Below are 27,601 nucleotides of genomic sequence, written 5' to 3' on the forward strand. Positions count from 1 at the left end.
AAACTTTAAAGTTTGCTTAGACAACTATGAAAACTGAACAGCTCAAAATAAATAGATTTTTTAATTAGATTAAATTTGTTTTAAAAATGTTATAATTAAATATGCATATTTATTTATTCAATCAAATAATTCTAAAAATTATTGTATAGAAAAAATAATTTATTAATTAAATTAAATCTTTTTTAATGTTTGCATTAAATATAAATTTGTTTATTGTATCAAATAATTGTAAAAAATAAAGCATTAAATATATAAATTTATTTATTGAATGAAATATATATAAAAAAGTAAAGCAACTAATTTATTTGATAGCAAAAACTCAGATTAAACTTTAAAATTTGTGAAAACTGATCAGCTATACCCTTCGACCTGCATTAATGTGCGTGGTATTGGCGCTGCCAGCCACATATGCATAAAATATGAGCATGATTAAAGTGTCCATAGCATGTTATATCCTTGCCATGAGCTAAAAACAATAGCAACAACAACAACAACAGGGACAGCAACAACTTTATGCAGTTGGCTGCAGCGGCAGCGTCAAGCTAAAATTATTATGGCAAATTTGTACATGTTGAAGAAACTGACAAAGCGAGCAGAGCGGGGTGGAGAGAGGGAGGCGAAGTGGCAGCCAAGCCAGCGCATAGTGAATAATCAATAAAAATAAAATATATCACACGTTGAAAGCAAACGACTCCCAACCTACACTTTGGCACCTAACAGCGCTTCCTCCCCCCACGCCCAACGCCCACTTCAACTCCCACTCCCACTCCACACTGTAGCTCTCATTGCTTTTATGCTGTGAGAGCGTTTCGCTCTCATGCCCCCCTGCCCCTTGTACTTTGCTGCTCATTTCGTGTTCATGTGCCATTATACAAATATAATATTCTTTATTTTTTTGCTGTAATATTTTCTTGTTTTTTTTTGTGTTTTTGCCACCAGTAAAGTAACTGTGCTACAAGCAGTCCCTCCCCTCCCCCCTGTTGTTTTACACGCACGCGCAGGGGTTGGTGCAAAGAGGGTAAAGTGACACCCTTAGTTGGGCCCCCCCCCTCAGTTTGGTTTTCGCTTTGCTTCATTTGCTTGTCGTGTTATTGGGCAAATTGTAGCCCATGTATGGCATCGGTTTTTGCTTTTTCGTCTACAGTGAAATTTTTATTTCAAAACGATTGACAGGACAGTTGTTGCTCCAGCTCAGGCTGAGGCTCAGCTCAAGCTGCCAAAGGTCAATGGGCACTTAAAACGTCGTTTAGAGCAGCGTGGGAGCATAAGTTGCAATATGGCAACACGTATTATACATAACTGTAGTTATGAAGGCATAATTACATATTTTGAATAAGTACAAGCTTTGTTTATTTTTTAAAAGTAGCATTACGGATCATTCTATCATATTAAGTATTGTGAGACAAGCTTCAGATTTATTAATATAGTATTTATTATTATTTTTATTTAATAATAAATAGAATATAGCCTATAATAGAAGAAAGCAGCTGAAAACCTCGACGCTAGTTCTCGCATTTGAATATAACTGTCAGTATTATTATTTTATATATTTTGTAAGTTTTTTAATATTAAAATTCGTATGAAGAAAGGAATAAAAAATGCATTTTTACTATAACAACAGCTTTAAAACTTTTTTTATTGCCCCTATATTTGATATTAAATTTCTTTTAGCCAATTGCTTAGGCATGCGTACGAAATAAAAAAGAAATGTCGATAGCTTCAAGCCCTGAAGCTAATATTTCAATCTGACTAATATTATAATGCTTTCCATTGATTTTACTCAAAAATGGTTTTGATTTTACTTTAAATTTACTTATATTTTCTCAAATCATCAAGTATTATTATAAATATTTAATTTTAAATTGTTTTATTAAAAAATCTGTTGAGCACATTATTTTAAAGTTTTTTTACAAATCAATAACAATTATTATAATTATTTAATTTTAAATTGTTCTATTAACAAATTTTTTGAGCGCATTTATAATATTTATTTAAATTGTTGTTATTTATATCAATTTATTTTACGTTTTATTCTGCTGGTTTCATTCTTATTATTTTTTTTTTAAGAATTTGTATTTTATTATAACTCACTATTATGTATTTAAATGGATTTGCTATTAATATATACATTTGTTATTGTTATTGTTGTATTTTAATACATTGTATTTCATATTGTAAAAAATGTTGTACGTTTTTCAATAAAAACTTTTTACTGCAGCCAACTTGTTTACTTTTTAATTTCTTTGCTGTCGCTGCTGCCAATTTTCACTGTAACAACAGACAACTTGTTGTTGTTGCTGTTTTTGTTGTTGTTGTTGGTTGTTAGCACAACTTTTAAGGAAAACATAAAAAAATGCACAAACATTTTGCGCCCCACACGCAGCTAAAGGAAAATTGCAGCAAAGTGTCCTTTGTGTTGTCAGCTGGCGTTGATTTTGCCTGGTTCACTTTGCAGTTCCAGTGCTCAGTTTATGCCTTTTACATTTCTTCATTTTACAGGGCTGGGCTGGCTGCTTCTTCTTATTGTTGCTGGCACTAACTTCGATTATGTCTGCGCGTGTTTCTTGTGTTGGAATTTCGTGTGAAATTCTTGAATGCGAATGCGCCTTTTGTAGTATTTTGTACTCTCGGCGTCATTTGAGTGTTGCGCACACACTTGAGTGCACACGTAAGCGAAAGGGGCAGCAATTCACCCCCCAGGATAACTGAGAGTTTAGCAAGTATAAAAGGAAGTTTGCACTTGAGGCGGCGGCAGCAGCTACTTGGGCTTTAGTTTATATTTATTAGGGGTTAAAGCCGATTTCGCGTAGCGTGTTAATTGCAATTATGCAATGCTGCATGCCACAAAGTGCTGTCAGTTGCAACGTGCTGAGGCGTTGGCTAAATTATTGTGACACAATTTTATGCGTCTACGCGACAGTTGCAACTGCAAAGGGGGTTGGGGGGTGGTTGGGTTACCCACTTCCTGGTAATAGCAACAGCATCAGAGCATTGGCTTCCTTACATCCTGCCAACGACAGGCAACGTATATTGGCAAGTTATACCACACACATGCCACATGCCACACGCTGTGGCAAGAGCGCAGGCGTATTAGTGTGTGTGTGGTCTGCATGCAGCATAGCCAAAATTGCCTTTTTAAAGGATTTCACAACACACATGCATATGTGAGTCCTTTACGCTTGTCAACGTTTGTCTTCAACGTCGTCGATTTCTATGCCAACTACTTTAGCTGCCTCTCGCCTCTGCTGCTGCTTCTGCTTTAATGACGCATCTATTTCTCTCTTATGCTTTTGCTTTGCTCTGCCAAAACGACGACGACGACGAGAGTCGCAGTTTGAAACTCAATTCGTGGCGATAAAACTAAAATTAAACTCTCGCGCTCTGCGACGCTGCGCTGCTCTTTATTTTTTTTTTGCTGGCCAAAAACTGCATTTTCACTTTCCTTAACAATTTTCATTTGGTTTGCGTTTTTCTTGCTTGCCTGCCACTTTTTTTTTTTGCATTTTGCAGTGTCAAAGGCGCTTAATTTAGTTTGTTATTTTTTGTATTTTTTTTGCGCATTCGCTTTCCGTTTTTGTCTCAGTGTTTTTGGCATGTAATTTGCTGGCTTCAGCTCGGAAATTGCTTTATACATATAAATTTATTTGTTTTTTTTTTGTTATTTTGCATGCTCGCTCTCCATTTATAATTGCTAGGAGCACAGGCGCCTCTTCGTCGTGTGCGCTGCTCTGGCTCGAGCTCTGCCAATTGATCAATAATTAAGGCTGCAGCAATTAAATATTAATAGTCATCATGGCTTGGCTTGGCTTGTGTGTGTGTGTGTGTGTTTTGGGGGGAGGCGCCCCAAGACTATAATGCAAATGATAAGTTCTTTTTAACACGATTTACAGTTAATGCGCTCATTTGCCTTTGGCGGGGGGTCTGGGGTATCCATAATAAGTTAAAGGCGCCAGCACATGCTTAAACATGCAGCTTTTTTTTCTTATTGCTTGCTGCCACACATGCTGTGTGGCATGCAGTAATTAAAGCGCATTATTTATGTGCCTGCCACCATCGAGACACAGCACAGAGTGTGGCAAATGAAAAAAAATGCCGCAATCAGCAACTGTAATGTTTAATACAAATACACACAGTACAGTAAGTGCGGCAAATGTTTAAAAAAAAAGGTAAAGTGCATCTAAATGGTGTGAAGTCATTTATGCTGCAGTTGACTTAAAATAAAACTCAATTTAAACAAATGTAGCTTTGTTTATATTAAGTTGTTGCTTTAAATAGTTTTCTATAGCATTCAGTGAGAGCCAAATACATAGAAATTATTTTAGAATATGTGTAAGCCTTAGTTAAGTTTAAGTTGTTTTTGCTTTCAAATTTTTAAAGCGTAGCTTTTTGACTAAAAATATTCTGTAATTATTATTTTGCAGCAATTTAACAAATAAATTAATTTTTTTATGGCAAAGCGTAACAATCGATAAACAATTTTTGATATAGAATTAAGTAAAACTATTTTTCATATTTAAGAAAATTGCTGAAGTACTTGATTTAATGTAAATTTGCAGCAAATTTCAATAGACCTTAGCTTGATAATCAATTTTTTATAATAAGAACATAATAAATAAATTATTTTATTATTGTTTTAAGTAGATTTCACTACAACAAATTTTTACAAAGCCGAAAAACATGTTAACTTATTTTGCATGTGTTAGTAAGTTTCTGAAGTATCGTGAGATATTAATGTTTCAATAGACGTCATTTGATTAACAATGTTTTATTAAAAAATCTATGAAAAACTGATTAAAGTAGATTTAATTTCTTCATAAATAAAAGTTGCAATTTAAATAGTTAAGCATCTGCGAAAGTTTGATGAATTTTAAATAAATTTAAATCAATTGTTTAAGCATTAGAAATTTTGCCAAATCTGTAATAACATTTGAGCTACATTTGCTGAAAATTCCAATGAACTTCAGTTATTATGTTTGCCAATACCAAATGAAAAGCTTGAGCTGAAACTTGTACAGTTTCCAAGAAAAGTTTATAGAAATTGCTGAAGACTTATCACAGTAATGCAGGTCATAAGGTCTCTCTCGCTCTCGCTCTCGCTCTCGCTCTTGGTCTCTCCCTCTCTGTGCTTTATGTTGCTTTATAGCTAAATCTTTTATGATTTTGCCAAACAAAAATCTATGGAAATACTCTGTATGCAGCATTTGTAGGTGTGGCAGCTATAAAAATTGATACCCCGCATTGAACATAAATGTTTTCATTTTATTTTTTTTTTTTTGTTGTTATTTACCACCAGCAGCGGGGGCGCTTGTTTAGTTTATGTTTTGCACTGTAAACAAATCAACAAGAGCAACAGTAATATAAACAGCAAACTGCTGCAGCAGCAGCAGCAGCAGCAGCAGCTTGTGGCAGCTGCAAGATGCAAACAATAAATAGTTTCAATTTCTTATAAATTTCGAACTGGAAACCGTTAATTGCGACTAAACCGGGCTGAGTACACAAGTTGCAACAACTGATAAGCAAACGTATGCGACTCACATTTATTGCGGCCACAAAAACGTGGGAAACGGAGACGCCTCGAGTTACAGTGTTGCGAAAAAAATGTTGAAGCACGACAAGGTGTGTTCCATTCTTCAAATGTTCAGCGCAGTTCAAATTGCAATAAAGCCGAAGCTTCAACATTAAATAAACGATTGCGAAAACATTGGGATTGAATCATCAACAAAAGTTTCACTTGTCAACAAAATAAAAAATAAAACTTGCGGTTTTTCTACTCATTTAAATGCTAAGCACAAGTTAAGACTCAGTTTTTTTTTTTAGAAACTTTGAAAACTTTATCTAGACCATTAAGTTTTACAAGGAAAATTTTTTTTATGCGCAGCAAATATGTCAGCTAAGTGCTTTGGATTCATATCCAACACCATCACACACTGAGCGCCAACAGCACACACTTCTAACATCGCACCGCTCGACACTGACTCAGCAAAAAATACAAAAATAAAAAGCAGAAAATTCTAAATAAATAAACCAGCAAAAGGAAGAAAAAAAATGAAATAAAAACAAAGTCAACAAGCAAACGAAACGGCAATAAAACGACGGCCTCAAAGATACGCAATACAAAGCCACACACAGATACACACACACACACATGCATGAGTGCTGAGCTAGAGAGAGTATTATTCATATGCGCTTGAGAAAATTACACTGCGCTGCATAATTGGGAGTCAACTAATGAAGTCAAGCAAGCTCAAGTTTCAACGCTTTCAATTACAGTTTCAAATTAATTTCCTAATTAAATAAAATATTATTCTTTATGAAAAAGTTTAAGACACATGCAAATCAGAAACTGAAGCCTTGGGTTCATTGAAACAAATTTTTATTTATTAGAGTAAAGAAATATTCTAATTTCTTTCTGAATTTTTTATTTTTAGTTTTGTACATGTATTTATCTATTCAATATGCTATTTATTTATTCAATACAAATAAAGCATAGCTTAGTTTATTTTCAAAATAAATATTTTGATTAAAGTTTTAATACAATGAAATTTTATGCTTCAACGTAAAAATATATAAAATATATTAAATTTCATAGAAAACAAAAACTAACTAAGTTCATTTATGCAATGAAAATAAATCTTAGCATACAAAATTATTTAAGCTAATTTTTTATTATTAGCATAAATTTATTAGCATTAAAATTTGTTATATTTAATTTTTTAATATTTTTTTTTCATTTCGAAACTATAATTTTCTAGTAATGTTATATTTTATTTTTCTAATTACTAAACTATAACTTTGTAGTGCAGTGTGCCTTGCACAAACAGAAGACTTGAAGTTTTTTTTCTTCTTATTTTTAAATGAACATTCTTACGCACCCGAGTTCTAATTTGCCTGGGTCATGGCGTTGAGGTTAATGAGTCATATCATGATCAACAGCATTATCATTATCATTATCATTAACGTTCTCTATTGCAACTACAGCGCTCTCTTATACTATAAAGGGGAGCGGAGGAGTGCGGATGATTTGCTCAAGCGCGTCTTTATTATCTAGGCGCATAGTAGGGCACATTAAAGACTTATTTGGTCTCTCTTTGTTTTGCTTGCAATTAAATGTAAATAAATTTACAATTTAGTTGTAATTTGTATGTCCGAGAGCGTTTATAATTCACTTAAAGTTTAGTTAATGCAGCGACTTTTTGTAATTTTGAGGGTATTTTTTTATTTTAGTTGGTCAGCTCTTTTTTTGTAACGACGTTTGTCGCCATTTGGTTTGGTGACCCGATTTCCGCAATTTAATGACTTTTTGTTTTGGCCAGCCAGCGCATAATTGCTGGGAAATGTGCACAGAGCGAGATAGAGATATAGAGACAGGGAGAGAGCGAGAGCGGGCGGGCGAGCGGGCAGGTAGTTGGGCAGACAATTCTCTGCTCATCAGAATGAATTGTACAATGTTTCATTCTTTTGTGTGTTTTCCACATAGTTTATGACTTTGTTTGGTTTTCAGTTTTTCTGTGTCTGCTAACGAGTGATAATTTTTTTGGCCTATTTATTGACTTTTGTGGCCATTGTCGCTTAACACTCAAAGCCGGAAATGCGTCTTGCTGTGCGTTCAAGGTTCAAGGCTTTTATCAATTGTTGTTGTTGCAGCAAGTGAAAGTGGCAGGAAGTTCTCTTGGGTTAGTAGAGAGGCTAAAAATAAAACTCAATTATGCCAGCTTAAGATATCAATTTAACGTTGAGCCCAACGATTTATGTTTAATGCCACAAAATACTCAAAAGTCCTTTATCAACAGCCAGAAAATAAGCAAATGCATAAATATTACAAAAACTGTATAATAATGTTAAATATATGCACAAGACCTTATAGACTGACCCTCATCAAAGTGATAGAAATCCATCGAGCTGAGCTGAGCTGAGTTGAGTTCTGAGTTTTGAGTTCTAAGCGCTTGCCGCAGCACGACGGAAGCAACGTTGGCAACTCAACCGACACACTCACACTAGGTCGTGGCATTAGCATACAAATGTGTCAGAACAAACAACCAAATAAAAGAAACTCAAGAGAGGGGTATCAATGAGCTGGGGGGGAGGGGACAGCGTGATTTCTTGACTAATTTTTATGACACTTTTTTTTCAGTTTATGATGCGTTTCGTTCCCAAAGGTTCAGCTCGACTAATTCTTTTAGCTTTGTAAGACAGAGAAATTCAGATATACAAAGATTTTTATCACCCATGTGTGGATTTGTCATAAAAATGTTTTACATTCATCGAAACTATTAAAAACAATAAATGTCAAGGCAGCAAAATTTGTTGACATTCCGAATGCGGGAAATGAACCTGGACATTTCCTACTTCTTCTTCTTCTTCTTCTTCTTGTTCGTTACTTATTTTCTGCATGCAAATCACGTAAATTATGGCCACGGCACTATAATTTCTTATCGCTGCAACATGATTTCCAATGATAGACTGCCCGAGAAGCGACTTGCAACGCATTTCTGGCCGTTAAGATTTAGTGGGCGCGACAAGTTTTTGACTTTGCAACAGCAGCGGGATGGGGCGGGGGCTCAATTGCCAATTGGCAACTGGCGCAACACGCATAAATTGAGAGCGCCGTACGTTTTTATCTAATCCGCGGCATCTGCGACGGCGACGCGACGCGTACATTAGCCAAAGCCTATTGGCTGCAATATCTGCTGCTGAGGTCGGTTCCCGACTCCGACGACGACGACAATCGACAGGCAATAAATCACCAAAGTTGCCACAGAGCACAACAAAAAATTTATGTGCAAGCGATAAAAATCGGCAACGGCAAAGAACATTAGAATAAATTGTCAGTTAGAGAGCGAGAACTAAAGTTTGAAGTGCTGCGAAAGCAAAATAAAAAAATAGTATCCGTGTCCCTCTGTATGAAAATCATGCAGATAATTGCAGTGCAGTAAACACTCGACTTAAGCGACTAATGAAATTTCTGCAATCATTTTCTATTCTATGCCGCATCAAAAGTGAAGCAAATGATTTCGAGTGGGGCGTAAATTGATTTAATGGAAATTTATGCGCCGAGGGCAATTATTATGGCCCTAAAATCGTATTTTCTACAATTTATGAATGCATAAGCCGGAGTGATAATTAATAAAAAAAAAAAGAGGGCAATTTTAATTATAGTTCTTAGTCATAGAAAATTGATTTATTTACATTTTATATACGCTGGGGTTAATTCTTTAGTTTGCCGCATGATAATTTGCGCAATTTATTTTTTAGCATATTATTTTTGTATATTGAAATCGAAGTGCTTACCTTATTTATTCAGCTGCGTCTGTCTTTGTGGCTAGTTCGTTCCACAGACAATTTGTGTGTTTCGCTAAAAGCACGTTCCAGTCCAAAGGATAATAATCCGACGCGTCGCCAAAGTTCCTCTGCCCGTGTCTGTGTGTGGGTGCGTGTGGGATTGTCCGTTTTACCGTTAGCGGCGCAACGTTGACGTCGCTCTGCTGTTAGCGGCGTGTATAATCCAATAATCCAACACGAATGAGCGTGTGCAGGCAGAAATTGCAAAAAATAGACAACAACAACGGCAACAACTAAAACCAGCAAACAACACTTTGCCGCTGCTAGTACTTCTTCTTCTTAATATTTTGCTATGCGTGTGTCTCTCTGCCTTTGTATGTGTGTATGTGTGGGTGACTTTGACTGTAACTGCGACGGCAAACGCGCGTTGCCGCTTATTTAGTAAATTAAACTTTTCACTTTTTTGCAATTTAGCGACACAAAATTGGAAAATGGAAAATGGGCAATTTACTTGCTTACTTTCGTTTTAGTTTTTTCTTCCTTCTTTTCTTTACCCAATTCACAATACACAACAAACAAAACACTGACTCACACACACACAGGCACACGAAATAGCGCTAAACAAAGCAATGCCGACGCTAGCGTCGCTGCAAGCGGCGAACAAGTCTCAGCCTGATGGCGTCGGCGGCGTCGGCAGCAGCAACAGCAACTTTGTTGTAAAGAAAAATTCCTTTTTTTCTCGCTCTACGCGTTCGTTTTATTTCAATATGTATTTCGTATATTGTTGTTATGTATTCTCTCCACAGCTATTTTGCTTTTGATTTTTATTTTATATTTTTTTACCACTTCTTATTTAAACTGCACTCACCGTAAATTTAATACACTCTCACAACAACAATAAACACAGAATACGCACACACACGCACTTTACTCTGTTGGTGAAATTGTTGTAAACAATGCAATGCGGCTCATTTGATAAACATTTTACTTATTTTCTTTTTGTTATCCGAAATTTATCCGCAAAAAACACAACAAAATCTCGTTAAAGCGGCCGTGACACGCGCGCTCACAAGCCGCCCGAAAAATTCACGCGACCAAAAAAAGTTGGTTTTTATTTATTCTGTGTGTGTGTGCCTCAATTAATTTATAGACATTTCTCTATGCGCTAGCATCACTTCACATGTTTGATTTGATTTGTTTTCATGCAATTGCAATCAACGAAGACGCGACGCTTGTTTTACAACAAAATTTACAACAAATTCGAAAATTACAGCGACAGCGCGCGACACACGTCCGTTCAACTTGGCGAATTATAAGAGAATGAGAGAGAATGGAAGAAACGATGAAATTCAGAGAGAACGAAAAGCAAGCAACGGGGGTGGAAGCGAGAAAGACCAGTTTCTCGTCAAAAACAGCTGTTGAGAGAGCGCGTTCTTGGCTTGAATTTTTGAACTTAACAAATTGAAATGAAATAGTAATTTAAATTATTGTATATTTCATGTAATATTTTAATATTAATTTATTAATAATAATACTGTAGCATTTGTATTGAAGTTATATTGTTTTTAGCTTAAGCCGCTGTTTTACTCAGTGTTGTCATTTGAGTAGTGCTGCCACTTTAGCTATTTTGAAACTGCAACAGCTATAACATATTATAATATGCTATTATATAGAATTCTAGTTATATTACTAAGAGATTATGTTGAATTAATTACACATTTCAAGAAAGAAAGCAGAATATAAGCTATTTGATTAATAGTTTTAATTATTGTTTTAGCTATTTAGCATTTTTTTTATCAGCTTAGCTATGTTAGCGTATAAAGTTCTGGCAACTCTGTATAGTGTAAAGGCAGTTGGCAACTCCAGGCAACAGTGAACAGCTGTTTTCAAAGTGTTTGTTGTTTTGCGTATAATAATATTTTGTTGCTGTGCTTTGCTTTAAGTTATTGATTTCGCTTAAATAAGCTGTAAGTAAGTTAGTCGAGTTTATAATAAATAAATATTGGCAGTATAGTTCACAATGTAGTGAAGTATTTACTAGTGAACAGTAGGAATTGCTTAAACCTATAAGAGGCGCCAATTTGAATTGAGGAAACGCTTTACAGTTTTGAGTGCGCCATAAATCGTTTTAAACACAAATATTAGTGTCAAAATTGTTTATAAACTTATCAGCAATAACGACGTCACAGCTAAACAATTTGAGTAACGCTCGTTAAACGTCTATAACGGTGCCATTTTCCAGCTAACGTTCTTATTTGTATAAATAGTTAACGCTTTGATAAGATAACACACACACACACAACCAAAAAATTATTAGCTAATGTGCGACAAATTTTGTGTGGAAAAAAATAAAAATGATTAGTTTTAGTTGTTGTTTGGTGTTATTGTGGTGAACAAGTGTTGCTGGTTAACAAAATTACACAATTTGCTGTGCGCGCTCGAAAGAGAGAGACTGCTACAGTATTAGTAACCAAAATAACAAAACGTTTACAACATGCCGTCATACAGCGGCAAATTGTTTTTGTTGTTGTGGCTGTTGATGCTAACACTGGCAGCAGCCATAACAATAGGTTGGTGCTAAAAAAAAAGTTTATATAAGCATAATTTATAATAATAATTATTTCATTTAATAGATGAGCAATGCATGCATTCCATAGACAGCTGCGATCGCTGCTTGAGTACGCATTTAAATTGCGCCTGGTGCACGGACAAGGTGAGTAGTAATAATTAAAAAAAAAACATAAAGCTGACTCAACTCTCTCTCGCTCTCGCTCTCTTTCTTGCACTCTCTTAGAAGTATCAGGTGCGCTCTCGCTGCCTCTCACGTGCGACGCTGCTCAACTTCAACTGCAGCGAAGCGAACATTTATGAGAATCAACCGCAGCTGGAAGTGCTGCAGCAGAAGCCGCTGAAGGATTACGAGTCCAGCGATGAGCATTCGGTGCAAGTAAAGCCACAACGCGTGTTTCTCAAATTGGTTAAAGGTGCGTGTTATCTTATCCTCTCCACATAGTTTATCAATTGTTATTGGTGCTCGCTTCGACTCACTTTAACGGAACACATGTAAACGTTATACCCTAAGCTACCTATAGTCAGCCACCCTGTCAGTCTGCTTGTACCCACCCCTCGCTCTGTTGTAATCTATAACAAAAAATTGTGTCAGCATTTTGTTTGCTTTGCTGATTTGTTACACGTTAAACTGTACAGTTTTTTTTTATTGTTTTCGATCCTCTATTGACATTGCTTATCAATATGTCCCACAGTCATTTGTTGTTGCTCTCAAGCCGTGGGAATCTTAAGCGTTCATTGAACTCACTTACATTTGTATGTGTGAATTATAAGATCTATTTGAGCGTATGAGTAAGATTAGTAATGATATAGCTATGGTATATTTTTTATAGCTTTATGCTATATTCAAAAAATATCTTACTTACTCTTAACACTCTTTGCTGCCTTAAGCCAAATACTATAAAATTATTTTTCTATTGCCTTTGCTTAAGAATCATAAATTTTTGAAGCTTATGTATGAAATATATAACTAACAGTAGTTAGATTAAACTAAGAAAATATATAATCGTTGAAGCTCAAGTTTAGACTCAACATTATTGTAGAAACTTTGTAGAATTTCATTAAATATAAAACAATTAAATTCTTGACAAGCATTAAGTTTAAATGAACAGAATATCTGAGTAATTATTATGGAAATGCAATACATTTGTGCAATATATATTCATCATTATCTGTTGTTGTTGTCCAAGCAATCTTAACTATATTTAGCTGCATCTTTGCTAATTTCGCTTCAAGCCTCAAGTGCTTATTGTCAAAATGGGAATCAATCATGAATCATACAATTTCGCGTCCATTATTAAGCAGCAAGCACACAAACAAAAAACTTGACACCACATGTAATTATGCAGAGCAGAAATTGCAGGCTTAAGGATTATGGTAAGCAGCATTTAGTCTAGGGTGTGAGCCAGCAACCAACTCACTGACTGACTGACTGAATGGAGGTAATAAATGCTTTTGGGTGCAGAGCAGAGCAGCAGACAAGACATAAAACAGCTCGTAAATGACGCACTTAACCCGTTGACTTTACAACTTTAGTAGTAGTGGTAGTAGTAGTAGTAGTAAAATGCTCTTCCAATCGTCAGGAAACACGCAACGCCTCAAGCTGAGCTATCGCGGCGCCTTAAACAATCCGCTTGACCTTTATGTGCTGATGGATCTCACCTGGACAATGCGCGATGACAAGGACACGCTGGAGCAGCTGGGCGAGCAGTTGACCAAAACGCTACGCAATCTGACAAACAATTATCGCCTGGGCTTTGGCTCCTTTGCGGACAAACCAGCCATGCCCATGATTATGCCACAGCTACGCGATAATCCTTGCGCTGCCGAACGCGAAAGCTGCGAGCCCACCTATGGCTATCGGCATCAGCTACAGCTGACAGAGGATATTAAGGCGTTTACCAATGCTGTTAGGAATAGCAAAATAACTGGCAATCTGGATAATCTAGAGGGTGGGCTGGACGCTTTAATGCAGGTCATGGTTTGTCCGCAGCAGATTGGCTGGAAGCAGCAGGCGCGTAAGGTTGTCATCCTGGTCACCGATGGCTTCATGCACTTTGCTGGCGATGGCCGCTTGGCAGGCATAGCGGAGCGCAACGATCGCCAGTGCCATCTAAATGAGGCGGGCGAGTATACGGGCTCGCTGGTCTATGATTATCCATCGCTGGAGCAAATCTATCGAGAACTGCTGCGTCGCAAAATCAATGTAATCTTTGCTGTAACGGAGGAGGTATTTCTCACCTACAAAGAGATGAGTGGCCTCATGCAGGAGATTAGCAACGTGGAAATACTAAGCGCGGACTCGTCCAATATTTTGGAGTTGATCAAGAAGAGGTGAGCATCGAATATATAAAAAGCTTAAGTTAGTTTTTAGAAAAGCAAAGAGTCATTCCAAAGCTTTTCATTTCGATTTTAAAGTAAAGAGTTTGAAAAACTTATTTGTAGAGCTTAGAAGAGTTTATTGTACAAAATTATGAAAGAAAAAGTTATTCAAATTTATCTTTCGGATAAAGTAAATAGTTTTAGTAAAGCAGTTTTTACTTCACTTGAGCTCTCTAATATAATAGAATATAATATTCTATATTCTTTGATATTTATTTATTTAATACTAACTATAAATAGTCGACCGCAAAAGAAAATAGTTCGAAAAATTATCAAAAATGAATAAAAATAAGTATTTACAATTTGAGAAAATGGAATATGAGTTTGTATACAGGAGTACGAGTCGTTTATACACTTATAAAGATTTAGAATCTTAAATTATCTATATGTCTTATAATAGTCTTAAATTTGTTTAGTTTTAGTTCTATGTTTGGCAGAAGCGAAAACAATTACTTTCAATACTTTGCATACTTTGTATCTTAAAATGAGGAAGATAAATAATTTCTAGCACTGTAATAAAAATATTGCTGTAGATAGAGTTAAAGTTCAATTAAACATCAAAGCTGCTATAAATAAACTTTTGAATATTAAAATGGATAGAAGTAAGAATTTTTTCATATAGATTCTAATGAAAAATTTTCATTGCTGTAGTTAGAGTTAAAGTTTCTAATTCTCTTGTTCTCTTTTAGCTACGAGAGTTTTATCAAGCGCACACAATTTGGCGACAACAGTCCGGAGTTTATAAAAATGGAGTACTATACCGACTGTGCCGGGCAGTTTCCGAACTTGCGGCCACGCAACTACTGCAACAATGTGAACCTAGGCAAGGAGGTGGAATTCTATGTGGATATAACGCTAACGGATTATCCCAAGAATGGATCACTGGTGAGGTGTAACATAAAAAAAAGTTTTCTATTTTATTTATCCGTAAACACACCTACAGTATCACAAAATACGCGTGGAGGAGACTTCGTTGAATGAGTACATGGATATCGAAGTGGAGCTGCAGCGTCCGTGTCCGTGTGTGGAGGAGCCGCAGCCAGACGATGAGTACGGACGCTTCCAGTGCGATGAACAGGGCTATTTGAACTGCGGCATGTGTGTCTGCGATGAAGGCTGGACGGGCACATTCTGCAATTGTCCGACAGACCCGAGCAATGCGACCACCAATGAAGCACTGCTGCGCACCTGTCGCTTGCCATTGGATAGCTTGGGCAGCAGCTTGTCGCACTTGGTTTGCTCCAATCATGGCGAATGCGACTGCGGCAGCTGCAAATGCGATGCTGGACATACGGGAGAGTTCTGCGAGTGCCTGGAATGCTTTGACTGCGATGAGGAGCGTGCCGAATGCCATTGTGGGCCAATGTGTCTGCAAGTACGGCTGGTCGGGCACGCGCTGCAATTGCGCCGAGTCCACCGAGGGCTGCATTGGACCCACGGGCGAGATTTGCTCGCGAGCGCGGTGCTTGCGACTGCGGCGCCTGCAGCTGTGAGGAGCCGTATTTGGGCATGTTCTGCGAGATCGATGCGGAGAAGGACAACAAGCTGTGCCAGTTCTATGAGCCCTGCGTCACTTGCTTGATTATGCAAAAGCAGGGCATGGGCGCCTGCGATAATCTCAGCCAGATCTGCTCCAGCGCCAACAGCAGCAGCAGCTTCACTTACAGCTTTGTCGCCGAACTGGAGGCGGAGATTATGTGCCTGGTGCGCATTGTCAATAAGCATGGCATTCAATGCGACAGCTACTTTGGCTATCAGGTGATCGATCGTGCCAATTATTTGGCCATCCAAGCGATCGATTGTGAGCCAGCCAATTATTATGCCATCTTTGGCTTCATTTCGCTGGCTACACTGCTGCTGGGTCTGCTCATCATCATGATATTCCGCTGGTGCATCAACATGAAGGATGCTCGCGAGTATGCGCGCTTCCATGAGGAGCAATCGAACAGTCTGCGCCAAGAGAATCCCATCTACAGAGATCCCGTTGGACGCTACGAAGTGCCCAAGGCGCTGAGCGTTAAATACGATGAGAATCCATTTGCCAGTTGAGTTAAGTCAAGGCAACTTAGTTGTTATTTAGTATTAACGTCTGTCCAAAAGTGCCAAAGCGAAAGTTGAGCTCAATTGTCTACAGTTAACATAGTTAGAGTTAAGAATTGATATAAGCCAGAATTGTTATTGACTGTTAACAGCCCACTGTTAATGACTTGACTGTTAATGCCGCCAATCAAAATGCCTTGTAACAATATTCCTTGAAACTGTTAACATTTGTACCTACATTGAGCATTTTAACATAAGTCTGTTAACCACCAATCAATGTCCCCAATCAAAATGTCTTGTAACATAATTTTTGTATTTTTATTAATATTTTTAAAGATTTGTTTGTTAATCCTTAAAGCTTTAACTGTTAAGCTGTTAAAATTTGTGCTTACCTTAATCGTTTTAATACTAATTAAAAGTCTAGTCTAAGCTGGTAAACAAACTAGTGTTAAAATGATTAAAGTAAGTAATTTTGTCTGTTAATCCTCGAACTTTTCACTGTTAACATTTGTACTTACCTTAACCATTTTAACATAAGTCTGTTAAGCAGCTTACATTGCCCCCAATCAAAATGCCTTGTATATTTTCTTTTAATATCATATAAATTATTTATTAAACATATTTTTTATGATTATACCCTAAAACTTTGCTGTTGTATTTTACATAATTATTATTATTTGTTTGTTTCGCTGCTAACTAAGTATGTTTGTTATTAATAACTAAATATATATTTCTTGCTTTGTATTTAACTACGGCAAAGATTCGTTTCAAGGAATCACACGCGGCTTAAATTATTGTGCCCCAAAAAACTTAAAAATTGTTAACCGATAGAGTGAAATGCATTTATTAAACCTGATAACCGCTGACTCATTGCGCTGTACAGTAAAGAAGAGAATATAAACTTTAATGTCAGGGCTCTTTAACTAAATGTAATATCACTAGACTTGTAGCTTAGTATTTTGTAATGCACGTGGACGAAATTTAAAAACTCATAAAAAAGAACGGTAAGAACAAATTCAATTACACACACATAAAATGCAAAAATAAAGGGGGGACGACGACCCGGTGGTGGTTTAGAGCACACGTTCCCCCAACGAAGGAGTGCGCTGGATGAGCATCGAGGGTGACTTGGCTGGCAAAGTGGCGCTGGCGCTTGTAAGCTGCGCATTCAGTGCGCAACCGCTGAGCTCCGCTGTTGTGTTTGTTAGTGTTGTAGTTGATCAGGCAATGATGTGGCCATTGTTTAGAACTGCGCTATGACTGGAGCTGGGCAAGCCCTTGGGTGAGGCATCCGGTACTAGACGACGCAGCAAGCCACCCACACAGCCCCAAGGGAAGGCCCTGCGAATAAGCGAGAGTAAGCGCAAAAGTTTGTTAACATTTTATGTTAAATATACATAATTAAATACAATGTCTGTCTGGCTTGTTTGCTTACCACTTGAAGGGCAACAGGACTTTAAGGAAACCAGGTATAACCGCAAGTTTCTCATTCTTTTTAATGGCTATAATAATGCGATCGGCCACCTCGTCGGCATTCAATGTGGGCACCCATCTGCAGTAGAAAGAACGTTTAACTGTCAACATTATTGCACAGAGGCAGCAGCCACGCCCCCCACACTGAACACTGAACTCACCTGGCATTGACATCATCAAACATGCCTGTGGCTTGTATAAAGAATGGACAGATGCAAGTGGTTTTGATGTTCGTGTGTCCCAGCACTTCCAGTTCCAGTCGCAGCGACTCATCAAAGCCAACCTGCAATTATATATAACAAGTAAGCGCATATTTTTGGCAGACACTGTACTGCTGCTAACTAACCGCTGCAAATTTGCTGGCACAGTAATCGACCAATTTGCTAATGCCCACATGTCCAGCCAGCGATGCTATTGAAGCTATATGACCACGTTCGTTCTCAATCATTTTGGGTAAAAATGCTTTTGTGGTCTGCAATAAAATAAAACATTTTAGCCAACTGTAGTTGACACTTGAGCATTTAGCATACTAACCCAAAAATGTGACATAACATTGACATTAAAGCTGCGCTCGATTAAATGATCCGGCGTATCCAACAGATTCAAGCCAGAGACAACGCCAGCATTGTTAATCAGCAAAGTTATCTGCAAAAATAAAAAAATATTTACTCAACATTTACAACTTGCTGCTGCGTCTTGCGCAACTTTTTTGCGCTGCTAACAAGCAAAAAAATAATTTTATATATATTCTTAACTCGTTTTGGTTTATCAATTGGTGTGGTTAAGTGGCCTTCGGCTCTATGTTTATGTTTGCATGTTATTGCAAAACTCTATAAAAAAAAAAAACCAAAATGCTGACAGTTTTGGGCTACCATAAATTTTATAAGAAATTCGCCAAGTGTTTTTTTTTACTAATTTATGAAATTCTTTAACTAAGCGTGAGAATGGGAAACAACTGAAGAGCGCAATTTGTAATAATAATAGTTTACTTGGGAGCAGTTATTAATTTTTTTAAGCTTATTCCATTAAGGTGAAATCTTTTACATCAGCCAATGAGCTTCATTTAGTTGTATAATTAACATTTAAGTTACAAGCTTTATTAGAAATTTGAAATTGTTTAAAATGAATAATATTAATATAAATATTAGGCAGTTATTAATTTTGTTTCAGCGAAATCTCTTACATCAGCAGGTTTTTATCCAATAAGTTTGATAGTATTATATTCATTTAGTTATATATTTAATATTTAAATTAGAAGCTTGATTAGAAAAGTCAATTGTTGAATTTTTAACTGGATTAGTAGAAGATCGTTATGTTTTAATCTTAAGAAACTAAAAGTTCTAAAAGTGAGTGCTGCTTATTTTAATTAGTTCTACTGTCTGAGGCTTTTTACCATTCAATCCATTTGAAATCCATTGAAATCTATAAATGCCGCTTATAAATATCTGTCTTTATATTCACTTTGACCAGTAAACTATCCTATTATATATATATTATATAATATTATAATAAGTCCCAATAAATTCGACTGCCGAACTTTAACTAAACTTTTAATTATAAAATAAAGACCCAAATTGAGCTCTCTTTAATTCATACTACATTGTTATTAGCAAAGCAAACCTATATGTGTATAATTATACATAATACATTTAAAAGCGCTTTGTTCCTTCTACAAATACTACAATTGTTTCAAAGTTCAGCTGAACTTAACAATTAAACGCACGTTTAACAGAGTTCAACAGTTTTTAACGCTTGGTCGGTGGCAATTTCTCAAGCCACAAACATTAGCGCGCTGACAAGTTGAGCTAACAACAAACATAATATAAATAATTGCTTAAATCTAAGAGCAGAACGCAGGCAGCGTAAAAAGCTTAAACTAAGCCAAGAGAAACTTTTATAAGTAAAATTTTCGGCGTTAGCTAAATGACGCGATTTATAGTGTTGTATGTTGTTGTTGTTGCTGTCTGGTGCCTATGAAATATTCATAATATTATTTAATAGCTTGCGAATGTTGTGTTTTAAATGCACGCCTCGTTATAATGTTTTTTTTTGCTCGAGTCAGTGCGCATAATTTGAAATCGCGCATACGCAACGTCATCATCAAAAGCTCAACTTTTGCTGCACTTGAACTTAGCTTGGCCTGCTTTTTATTGTTGCTCAAATGTTGCACTTGTTGTTAATTTTGCTTAACTAGCAACAGCGGCAAACTGAAATTATATATACATATATATATTTTTGTAATGTTGTTGTTGCTTTAACATTGCCAAGCATTTTACATTATTTGCAATTAGACCTTGACATGCTACAATAAGCTAAGCGCATCTTAATTGTAATAAAGATTTCTCTAGCAAAAAATGTTGTAATAGTTGGCAAGTAAAAAGTAAAACATAGTTAAATATGAGGAAGTTGAAAATTATAAAGGTTTTGTTGACTTTTGCATGTAAGATGTTTGCTATTAGTTCAAAATTAAGCGTTTGGCTGTTTGTATCTTTAGCTTTTGGCTGAGCTCTTTTGCAATTATTAACTTAAAAATCTAAAAAATAAAGCTTGCATTTTATATCCATTATCAGTTAAAGAGTAAAATGCAATTATTTAAATTCGACAAAAGTAAACAGTAAAGCAAAAAGGAATCGAGATGATTTCAAAGTAAACAGAGCTTCGACCTATTGAACAATATTAGGAAATTGTTAAAGAATAATTATTCATTAATATATACAAGCAATATTCTAATATACATCGCTCAAGAATATGTGCAGCTTCTTATGAAATGATATCAATGTTTGATTTGATTGTCTAACAAATTGTAATGAAGCATTCATTTTATATAAAGCAAGTATGCGCAATTAAGTCTAAATATTATAACATGCGGAAATGCACTTTAATAATGTGCTTGATTATTTACTAGCAGCCTAATTTGCTTAACTACCCATCGGCAGCAGTCATAATAACATGTATAGATCTCATGCGCTGTCGATTTACGACACTTTGTCACAACAACGCTATCACATTAGCAAGCGCAAGTTGCAGTATAAGAATGCCTGACCATTGAAAGTTTCGTTTGTCTGCTACCGCTGCTGTTGCAAGTTGATTTATTTGCCACGAAATGCGCAGCGAGGCAATCACAATTAGTGGCCAGCGATTTTTTATGCACTTTTAATGTGGGCAGAGGGCGTGTCCGCCCAGCGCACAGCTCGTGCCGGTTTGTGTTTAATTTGGCAATGCCGCACAGACCGCGAGAGAGAGAGAGAGAGAGAGCGAGGAGCTGAAGTTCGCATAGTGATTAATTGCCAGATGCAACGCAAGTGGCAACCAGTTTGAAAGACACAAGTTTGCTGCTGCTGCTTCGCTTTTTATTGTAATCTGCAACCATTTCTCAAGGTTGCACGTTGCACGTTGAGGATGCGCTCATGCATACCACAAGCTAAATTTACAGGCGACTAGCACCAAGAAAATAATGACATAAATATGCAATAAAGTGTTTCGAGAGGCGTGACCATGTTGTGGCCAATGTTGTTCCTCTCCTAAAGAATCAAAGCGTTCGCGCGAGCTATTAAACGCCACTTACCAAAACAATTACATTTACAACATACACACACACACACTCACAGCTTGAACTATTTTGTCTCATCAGCGCTCAACTGTGAACAGCGTTGTCGTTTTAGTTTATGCATCAACTCGCTTGAATAGTTGCTACCAATTTGATATATAACAACAACAATTTTGTACTTACATCACCGACTTCAGCTCTGATGACATCGGCTGCTTTATATACGTCTTCCTTCTTGGATATATCCACCACATAACCTTTGCAATAGCCGCCCGCCTCTTGCACCCGCTCAACGGTTTCCGCAATGCCTGAATATTTCACTTAATTATAGTTCACTCCATTGGCTGTTGCTTTTAGCTCGAACTTACCCTTTTTGTTTATATCCCAGATGATAACTTTGGTGCCCAGTTTGCCAAGTCTTTCGGCTAGCAGACGACCCAGTCCATTGCCGCCGCCAGTGATTAGGGCAATGTCCGTGTTGAGTTCCTTTTCGGGATAGCCAAAGGCTATATAATAGAGGTCCTGCAAAAAGGTGTTGATAATTATATATAGCGTTCGTGTAGAGAATTAATTATGTGTTGTTCTTATTTAATTAAAGAATTTCTCAGCAGGAAGTGAGAAACAAGTGTACAAATTGTTTGGCATACCTAGTTCATTGCATCACAAGCTCTTTTACCGACCTTTATCAAGTAATTCATTACATAAAAATTGCTAGCACATAATGCAAATATTACAAATTTAAAGTAAGCTATATAAAATTATGAATAAAATTTATTAGAAGACTAGTTCGAAGAATTAAGGAAAAATCTAAACTTAAAATTACACCTATTTTTTTATAAATCAATCTAGAAAAAGTTGATATTTAATCATAAATTAAAGCCTTTAAATACTAAAAATATATTTTAAGCACCAAAACAGGAACTGAGGTGACACATTCCCTTATTTATATATTATTTCAACTATTTACACTTTTTAACCAATTCAGCATTGTTGCCCCAGTCACTAGCTTAGGCCTCATCACTATAGCGCATTAAAATCTTAGCATTACACCAAGACGTAAACATGCATACAATATTTGTTAAACAATTTGCATTGTCTACCAATTGTCGGTAGCGTGTTAACAGTCGCAGCAAAGTGACAAACACTTGAAATATTTTAAGCCGTTTTTTTATATTTTTCATTTTGACAGCTCTTTTGTTGCTTTAGTGTCAATAAGCTCAATCGATACAAAAGGCTTGGCGGCAAGTAACAAACATTAACATAATATTTAATATACATAAAAATTTGTTGTTGTTTGGTTATTTTTTTTGGTAACAAACAGTAGCACTTTCTTGCATGGCCAACAGCGGCAGCTCATAAATTTTACGTGCCACACGCGACGTTGCCGCCGCCGCTGTGCTGCAATTTACACACAGCCTCTAGGCAGTGGCAAGTCGAGGAGCGCTTGGCAGCGCTGTCCAATTATTTTACAATTACATGAATATGTTGCACATGTGTTTTGTGTTGCCCCTGCAAAATGTTAACATATTAAAAAAGATGATGAGTTGCTGCTTTTCCCTGTTGAAACACTTTTGTACATAATGAACATGCAATTCTTGTGCTTCTCTAAATCATAAACAGGGCCAGGAAGTTGGACAATATAAAACCCTGCTGCGATTATGTCAGGTTACGATAACTCAGTTGCTTGTTGCAACAGTTACACGCACGTTTTAAGCATTTTGGGCTTATTAAATATTACATTTTAATGCGCTCAACACGGAACTTGAACTTCACATCTTTTCGGTTCTCAAACACATGACTTTGCATAAGTTTGAAATGAAAAGAGCTTTGCTTTGTCATTCGAGTAACAAATTCAAACATAAAACTTGCCAGTCAGCTTAGAACTCTGTAGGTTATTGGCTGCTTTGTGATGCTATTGATGTTGATTCAAGTGAGACACACACACACACACACATATTTGTAAAATGGAAAACTACTAGAATGTCAAGGTGCGGAAAAATATGTTGAGAAATAAAGAAGTGAAGCTGCAACTTGTTTTTATTTATTTGTGTTAATTTATGTAAATGAAAACTGATAAAATATTAATAATGTGTATAACTTTAAATAAATAGCATTTATTTTGAATAAAAGTGAAAAACTGCAATCAATTTGAAACAGAAATCAAAGAAGGAATTCAAAGCTGAATTTAGTTTGAATTAATTCAGCTGAATGCAAAGCAGAAAAAGGAATTTAATCCATATTAAAATAAATCTTCAACAATTCAAGCTGCATTATATACAAAATGATTTAAATCTTTTATATATCTGTTTATTGTTATAGTATGACAATTAGATTCTATTTATATAACAATTCTCTTCTCTCTCGCAATGATTCAATTGCCTCCCACACTTTGCGAATGACAAAACAAATAAAGCCTAATGATCAAGCTGCTCATTAGTCTAGCTGCTTTTTGTCTAAACATTTGTTTATAACTCTAGCAATTAATGCAACTGTATAGCGGTAAAACTAACACTTAAAAGCAGCTGCTTTTGGTCTTGAGCAATTATGCAAATGCAAAGCAAGAGCGCAACAACAACATTAAATTGTCAATGTGGAAGTTGCCAGACAGACTTATATATGTTATAGCAAGCAGCTTCTGAAGGTATTCACGCCATGGTAATAATCAAATGTTTGTGCAGCAACCAAACTTGTTTACTGCTACGATCGACAGAATTGCGAAAATTAACAAAATCTAAGCGACTGGCCAAGCACCAAGCACCAGGTGATTCTAGGCGAGCTGAAAGTGAAACTGCCAAGCGACGAGAGCCGGCAGCCAAATGCCAACTTTAGCTATAGCTAGCAAAGCAAGTCATGTAGCTTACCCAACAACAACAACAACAACAACAACAACAACAGCAGCAGCAAATGGCACTTAAGTCGACTCAACAGCTGCTGTAATTGGCCCGGCTACATTTAGTTGTTGGCAAGAAGTGCTTTTGAGCTGTAAATGTTGAGCGCTTTTCAATGAGCAGCTCAAATACAAAAGACTTAAGGCACGAACTTGCAATATACACCACTACTAGCAATATTGTTGCAATGCAACATTAACTTGCCACTCACACGCGCAACGCTCAACGCCGCTGTGACCTTCTTTGTAAATTCGCTATAAATTATATATGTAAAATATATATATAAAAACTCAGCTAAAGCGTCAAGGCGTCGAGGAAAGGCAGAGAAAAGACAGCAAAGAGTAAAAGAAAAAATAAACTATGCAACTTATAAAACAAGCAGCTTAAAACGCTAATTTTCTTAAGAATATTAACTGAGAGAATAATAGCTTAAATAAAAATTAGAAATATCCACATTTTTACATTATTTTTACTTTGATATAAAGTAGACGGAATCTTTAGCAATTATTTTAAATTCGTGGTTTGGTTTAACTTAATTAATTTTATTCGCGTGGCTTAATTATTAACAAATTATTGTATTAATAAACTATTTAGTATTTATTTTATATAAATTGAAGAAGCAATATTTATAGCCAAAACATTTTTGCATATTTAAGTTACACGTATTTCTTTTATTTATTTTATTACATTTATTTATTTGCAAAACTGTTGCATGTTTAATGTAAACCTTGCGTTAACAATTGCATTTATCGCTTGCGTAAGTTATTCTCATTTAAAAATACTTGTGTATTTTTATAACTTGCACATAAATTTTGGAATAAATTCTTTTGGCCACATGCACATTCGTATATCAAACTGGTTTGGCAGTCATTGAGCTCTAAGCATGCGCACAGCGTTTTAGCCATGACGCGTATGTGATTTGGCTCGGGTTGCACACCACAGACAATACCAACACCCCCCAATCCCCTGCAGTTGGTGCAGCGTACACTTGAAAGTTTATACTTGTGTGTTTTGTTGTCTTGCAGTTGGTCAATGAATTTTGTTTGTATTTGTGTTTACTGCCGTTTGTTTGTCTATTGCAGCGCGGGTGTTGGCGGCTTGGCCTTCAATTCAATTGCCATGCTAAAAGTCGCACTTTGTTTCGCGCAGTGTACACTCATAAATCTAACAATCAAGTTCTGTGTGCTGATGCTGCAATCTGGTCAGCGCCATAGATAAATTTTGCCCAATTGCGCAGCTACGGATATGAAAATTGTTATGGCGCGTAATAATGGAGTAGGCCACACAGCAAAGTAAATTATAGGTCAATGCTAAATGAGGCTCACAGCTATTGCAGAAAATATGTCATAGTTATTTTTGATAATAACAATCTTATAATTAAATTTACAAAGCCCCTAACTGGACACACTGGCAAATGACCAATGTCCTAAATAAAAACCAACAACATGTGATTGCTTTCAAGGCCGTTGCGGGTGACGGCGATTCACAAACAACTTTCAAAATACAAACATAAGAACCACATATCACATAGCAAAAGCAGAACTGTTGCGTGTTTGCTTTGATGTTCAAAGCACACTTTCGATTTCATTGCTTTTCTTCTTTTTTACAAACTATCGAGAGACGAAAGACTAATGCAGACATTTAAGTAAGCCGCAATTTGCCGATGAAAAAAATGTGTGTTGTTGCCACAGAGACACACACAGAGCCGAACCCACAACTAGCCAAGCTAATAAAAACAGGCTTCGGGCTTCGGCTTGCCAAGCCGGCAAAATGCAAAAAGTACTGTGTGCACAAGCCAAACGCGCAGCAGCCCGTGAAGCGCTGCATACCACAACACACACACTGCATATTGATTATAGTTAGTGTATGCCGCCAAAATAGAACCCAGAAAGTTTTGTGCCTAGTTTTAGTTTTTTTTTAAAGCTGTTCAATTGAACGCAAATTGCAAATTCAACAGAATCAATCAATATGCAATTGCCAGACAGACAAATAGCAGCCGCAGCTGTAATCATCGCTGAAGCGTCTCGCCTTTAGCTAAATCTTAACTTTATTTAAATATATAATATTCTTTTTTAAAACTGACTTAAAGCAGCAGCAAAATGTCAACATTTTTAGCAGTTAACTGCAATTGATGATACCAACTGACGCTGCTAGTTAAGCATTCAGGCAAAGACAGTTGCCTCGCCAATTTAATGGCACTCATGCATAATGGAGTCTCAGGCCAAATACATGATATACATGCTATATTTAATGATCATATCTACCCAACAACTACAACAAAGTGAAGTACAAAGCAAAAGTAACATCGCAAAAAAAAAAAGAGAAAATATATAATTATCTTATGAGTTCTGCTGTACCGCAATATTTGCTAATTAACAAATTTTTCTTCTTCATACTACATAAGCAAAGTTTCAAATCATAGTAAATTGCATTGTTAGCAAAATTCTTTTCTTGCCGCAGCTTTTTTTAAATTAATTATTTTAATTACCTCGTGTAACAGTGACGGATCTGCACTTGTGTCAAGCATAAAATTGCAGTTCATGCGCGTGTCGTTTAATTTATAAGCATCAGCCCATAAAAGGTTGATGAAACTGCATTATTATTGATAAAAGCGTCAAGCTGGCCAACTGCTCAACTGGTAGCGGCAAGGGCAAACAAGATAAATCATATTGTTACCAAAAAAAATATTAAAACTGGTTTGATCTCGCTTGATTTATGTAGTGCGAAGCTTGAATAAAACTTTTAAGTGGAGTTGATTTATTTAATATGCAAATGAGTCTGCAAAATTTTAAGAATAACAAATCAAATTTTTAATAATTGTGCGTATGCTTATAACAATAAAAATATATGCGTGTTGTTATATAATTTTTATAATTTAAAATTGCTTGTATGCATTAGAATCTACAACAAATATTTTGACTAATAAATGCATTTTTTTAATTTCATTTAAAGTGTTTGAGTTTTTCAAACAAACAAATTTTTAAACATTTTAGCTATGTTTTTATTTATCATATTTATAGCTTTCAAACTTGATTGCCTTTTTAAATTGAGTTAACGTGTTTCATTTAAATACTTTGTCGCTATTTAAAGATTTTACGCTATTGTAAAATTGAAAGTATTTGTCAAGGCTCTCGACATTAAATTCAACGCTTATTAATGAGTCTGTCAATTTGAATATACGGAAGCTACAAACTACAAATAGATTGAAGAGCCTAAGCCAACTAGTTTAAGTATGTTAACAGCTTGAAACACAACAACAACAACACACGTACAAATAGTGACATTGTAGGTTATACGCGTATAACCAATGTGCAGGAATAAAAACCAGCCAGTCAATAAAGACATCCCCAGCTATTCCAAAGTGTTTGACGCCAGCTGAGTGCGGCGGCTGTGGGCGTGGCAGCATTGCCATTAAGCAGCGCAT

The 27,601-nt window shown here is 36.1% G+C and overlaps 3 protein-coding genes across 4 annotated transcripts in view; 1 reads left to right on the top strand and 2 right to left on the bottom strand.

Annotated features, from left to right (window-relative positions):
* LOC108608182 overlaps positions 1–10,580 on the bottom strand; it is a 72,088-nt gene extending 61,508 nt beyond the window's left edge. For both annotated transcript variants that reach the window (XM_017999444.2, XM_017999443.2), the window contains exon 1: positions 10,148–10,580. The gene's annotated coding sequence lies outside the window, so the exon portion shown is untranslated. The remainder of the gene's footprint in view (positions 1–10,147) is intronic.
* Positions 10,581–11,664: 1,084 nt separating this feature from the next.
* Positions 11,665–16,567, top strand: LOC108596319 (integrin beta-nu). Its single transcript, XM_017981938.2, is given in 8 exon segments — positions 11,665–11,849; positions 11,913–11,992; positions 12,074–12,263; positions 13,431–14,181; positions 14,919–15,114; positions 15,173–15,586; positions 15,588–15,683; positions 15,685–16,567. Coding segments are annotated over 8 exon segments (2,397 nt in total). The 5' UTR covers positions 11,665–11,773; the 3' UTR covers positions 16,279–16,567.
* A 375-nt stretch (positions 16,568–16,942) lies between these two features.
* On the bottom strand, positions 16,943–27,461 carry LOC108594477 (estradiol 17-beta-dehydrogenase 11). The gene is given in 8 exon segments (XM_033294004.1): positions 16,943–17,610; positions 17,705–17,821; positions 17,904–18,025; positions 18,089–18,214; positions 18,277–18,387; positions 21,473–21,597; positions 21,658–21,811; positions 27,450–27,461. Coding segments are annotated over 8 exon segments (1,035 nt in total). The 3' UTR covers positions 16,943–17,342.
* Positions 27,462–27,601: the final 140 nt, after the last annotated feature.

The sequence above is a fragment of the Drosophila busckii genome, chromosome 2L (genome assembly GCF_011750605.1).
Source record: "Drosophila busckii strain San Diego stock center, stock number 13000-0081.31 chromosome 2L, ASM1175060v1, whole genome shotgun sequence".
Lineage (NCBI taxonomy): Eukaryota > Metazoa > Arthropoda > Insecta > Diptera > Drosophilidae > Drosophila > Drosophila busckii.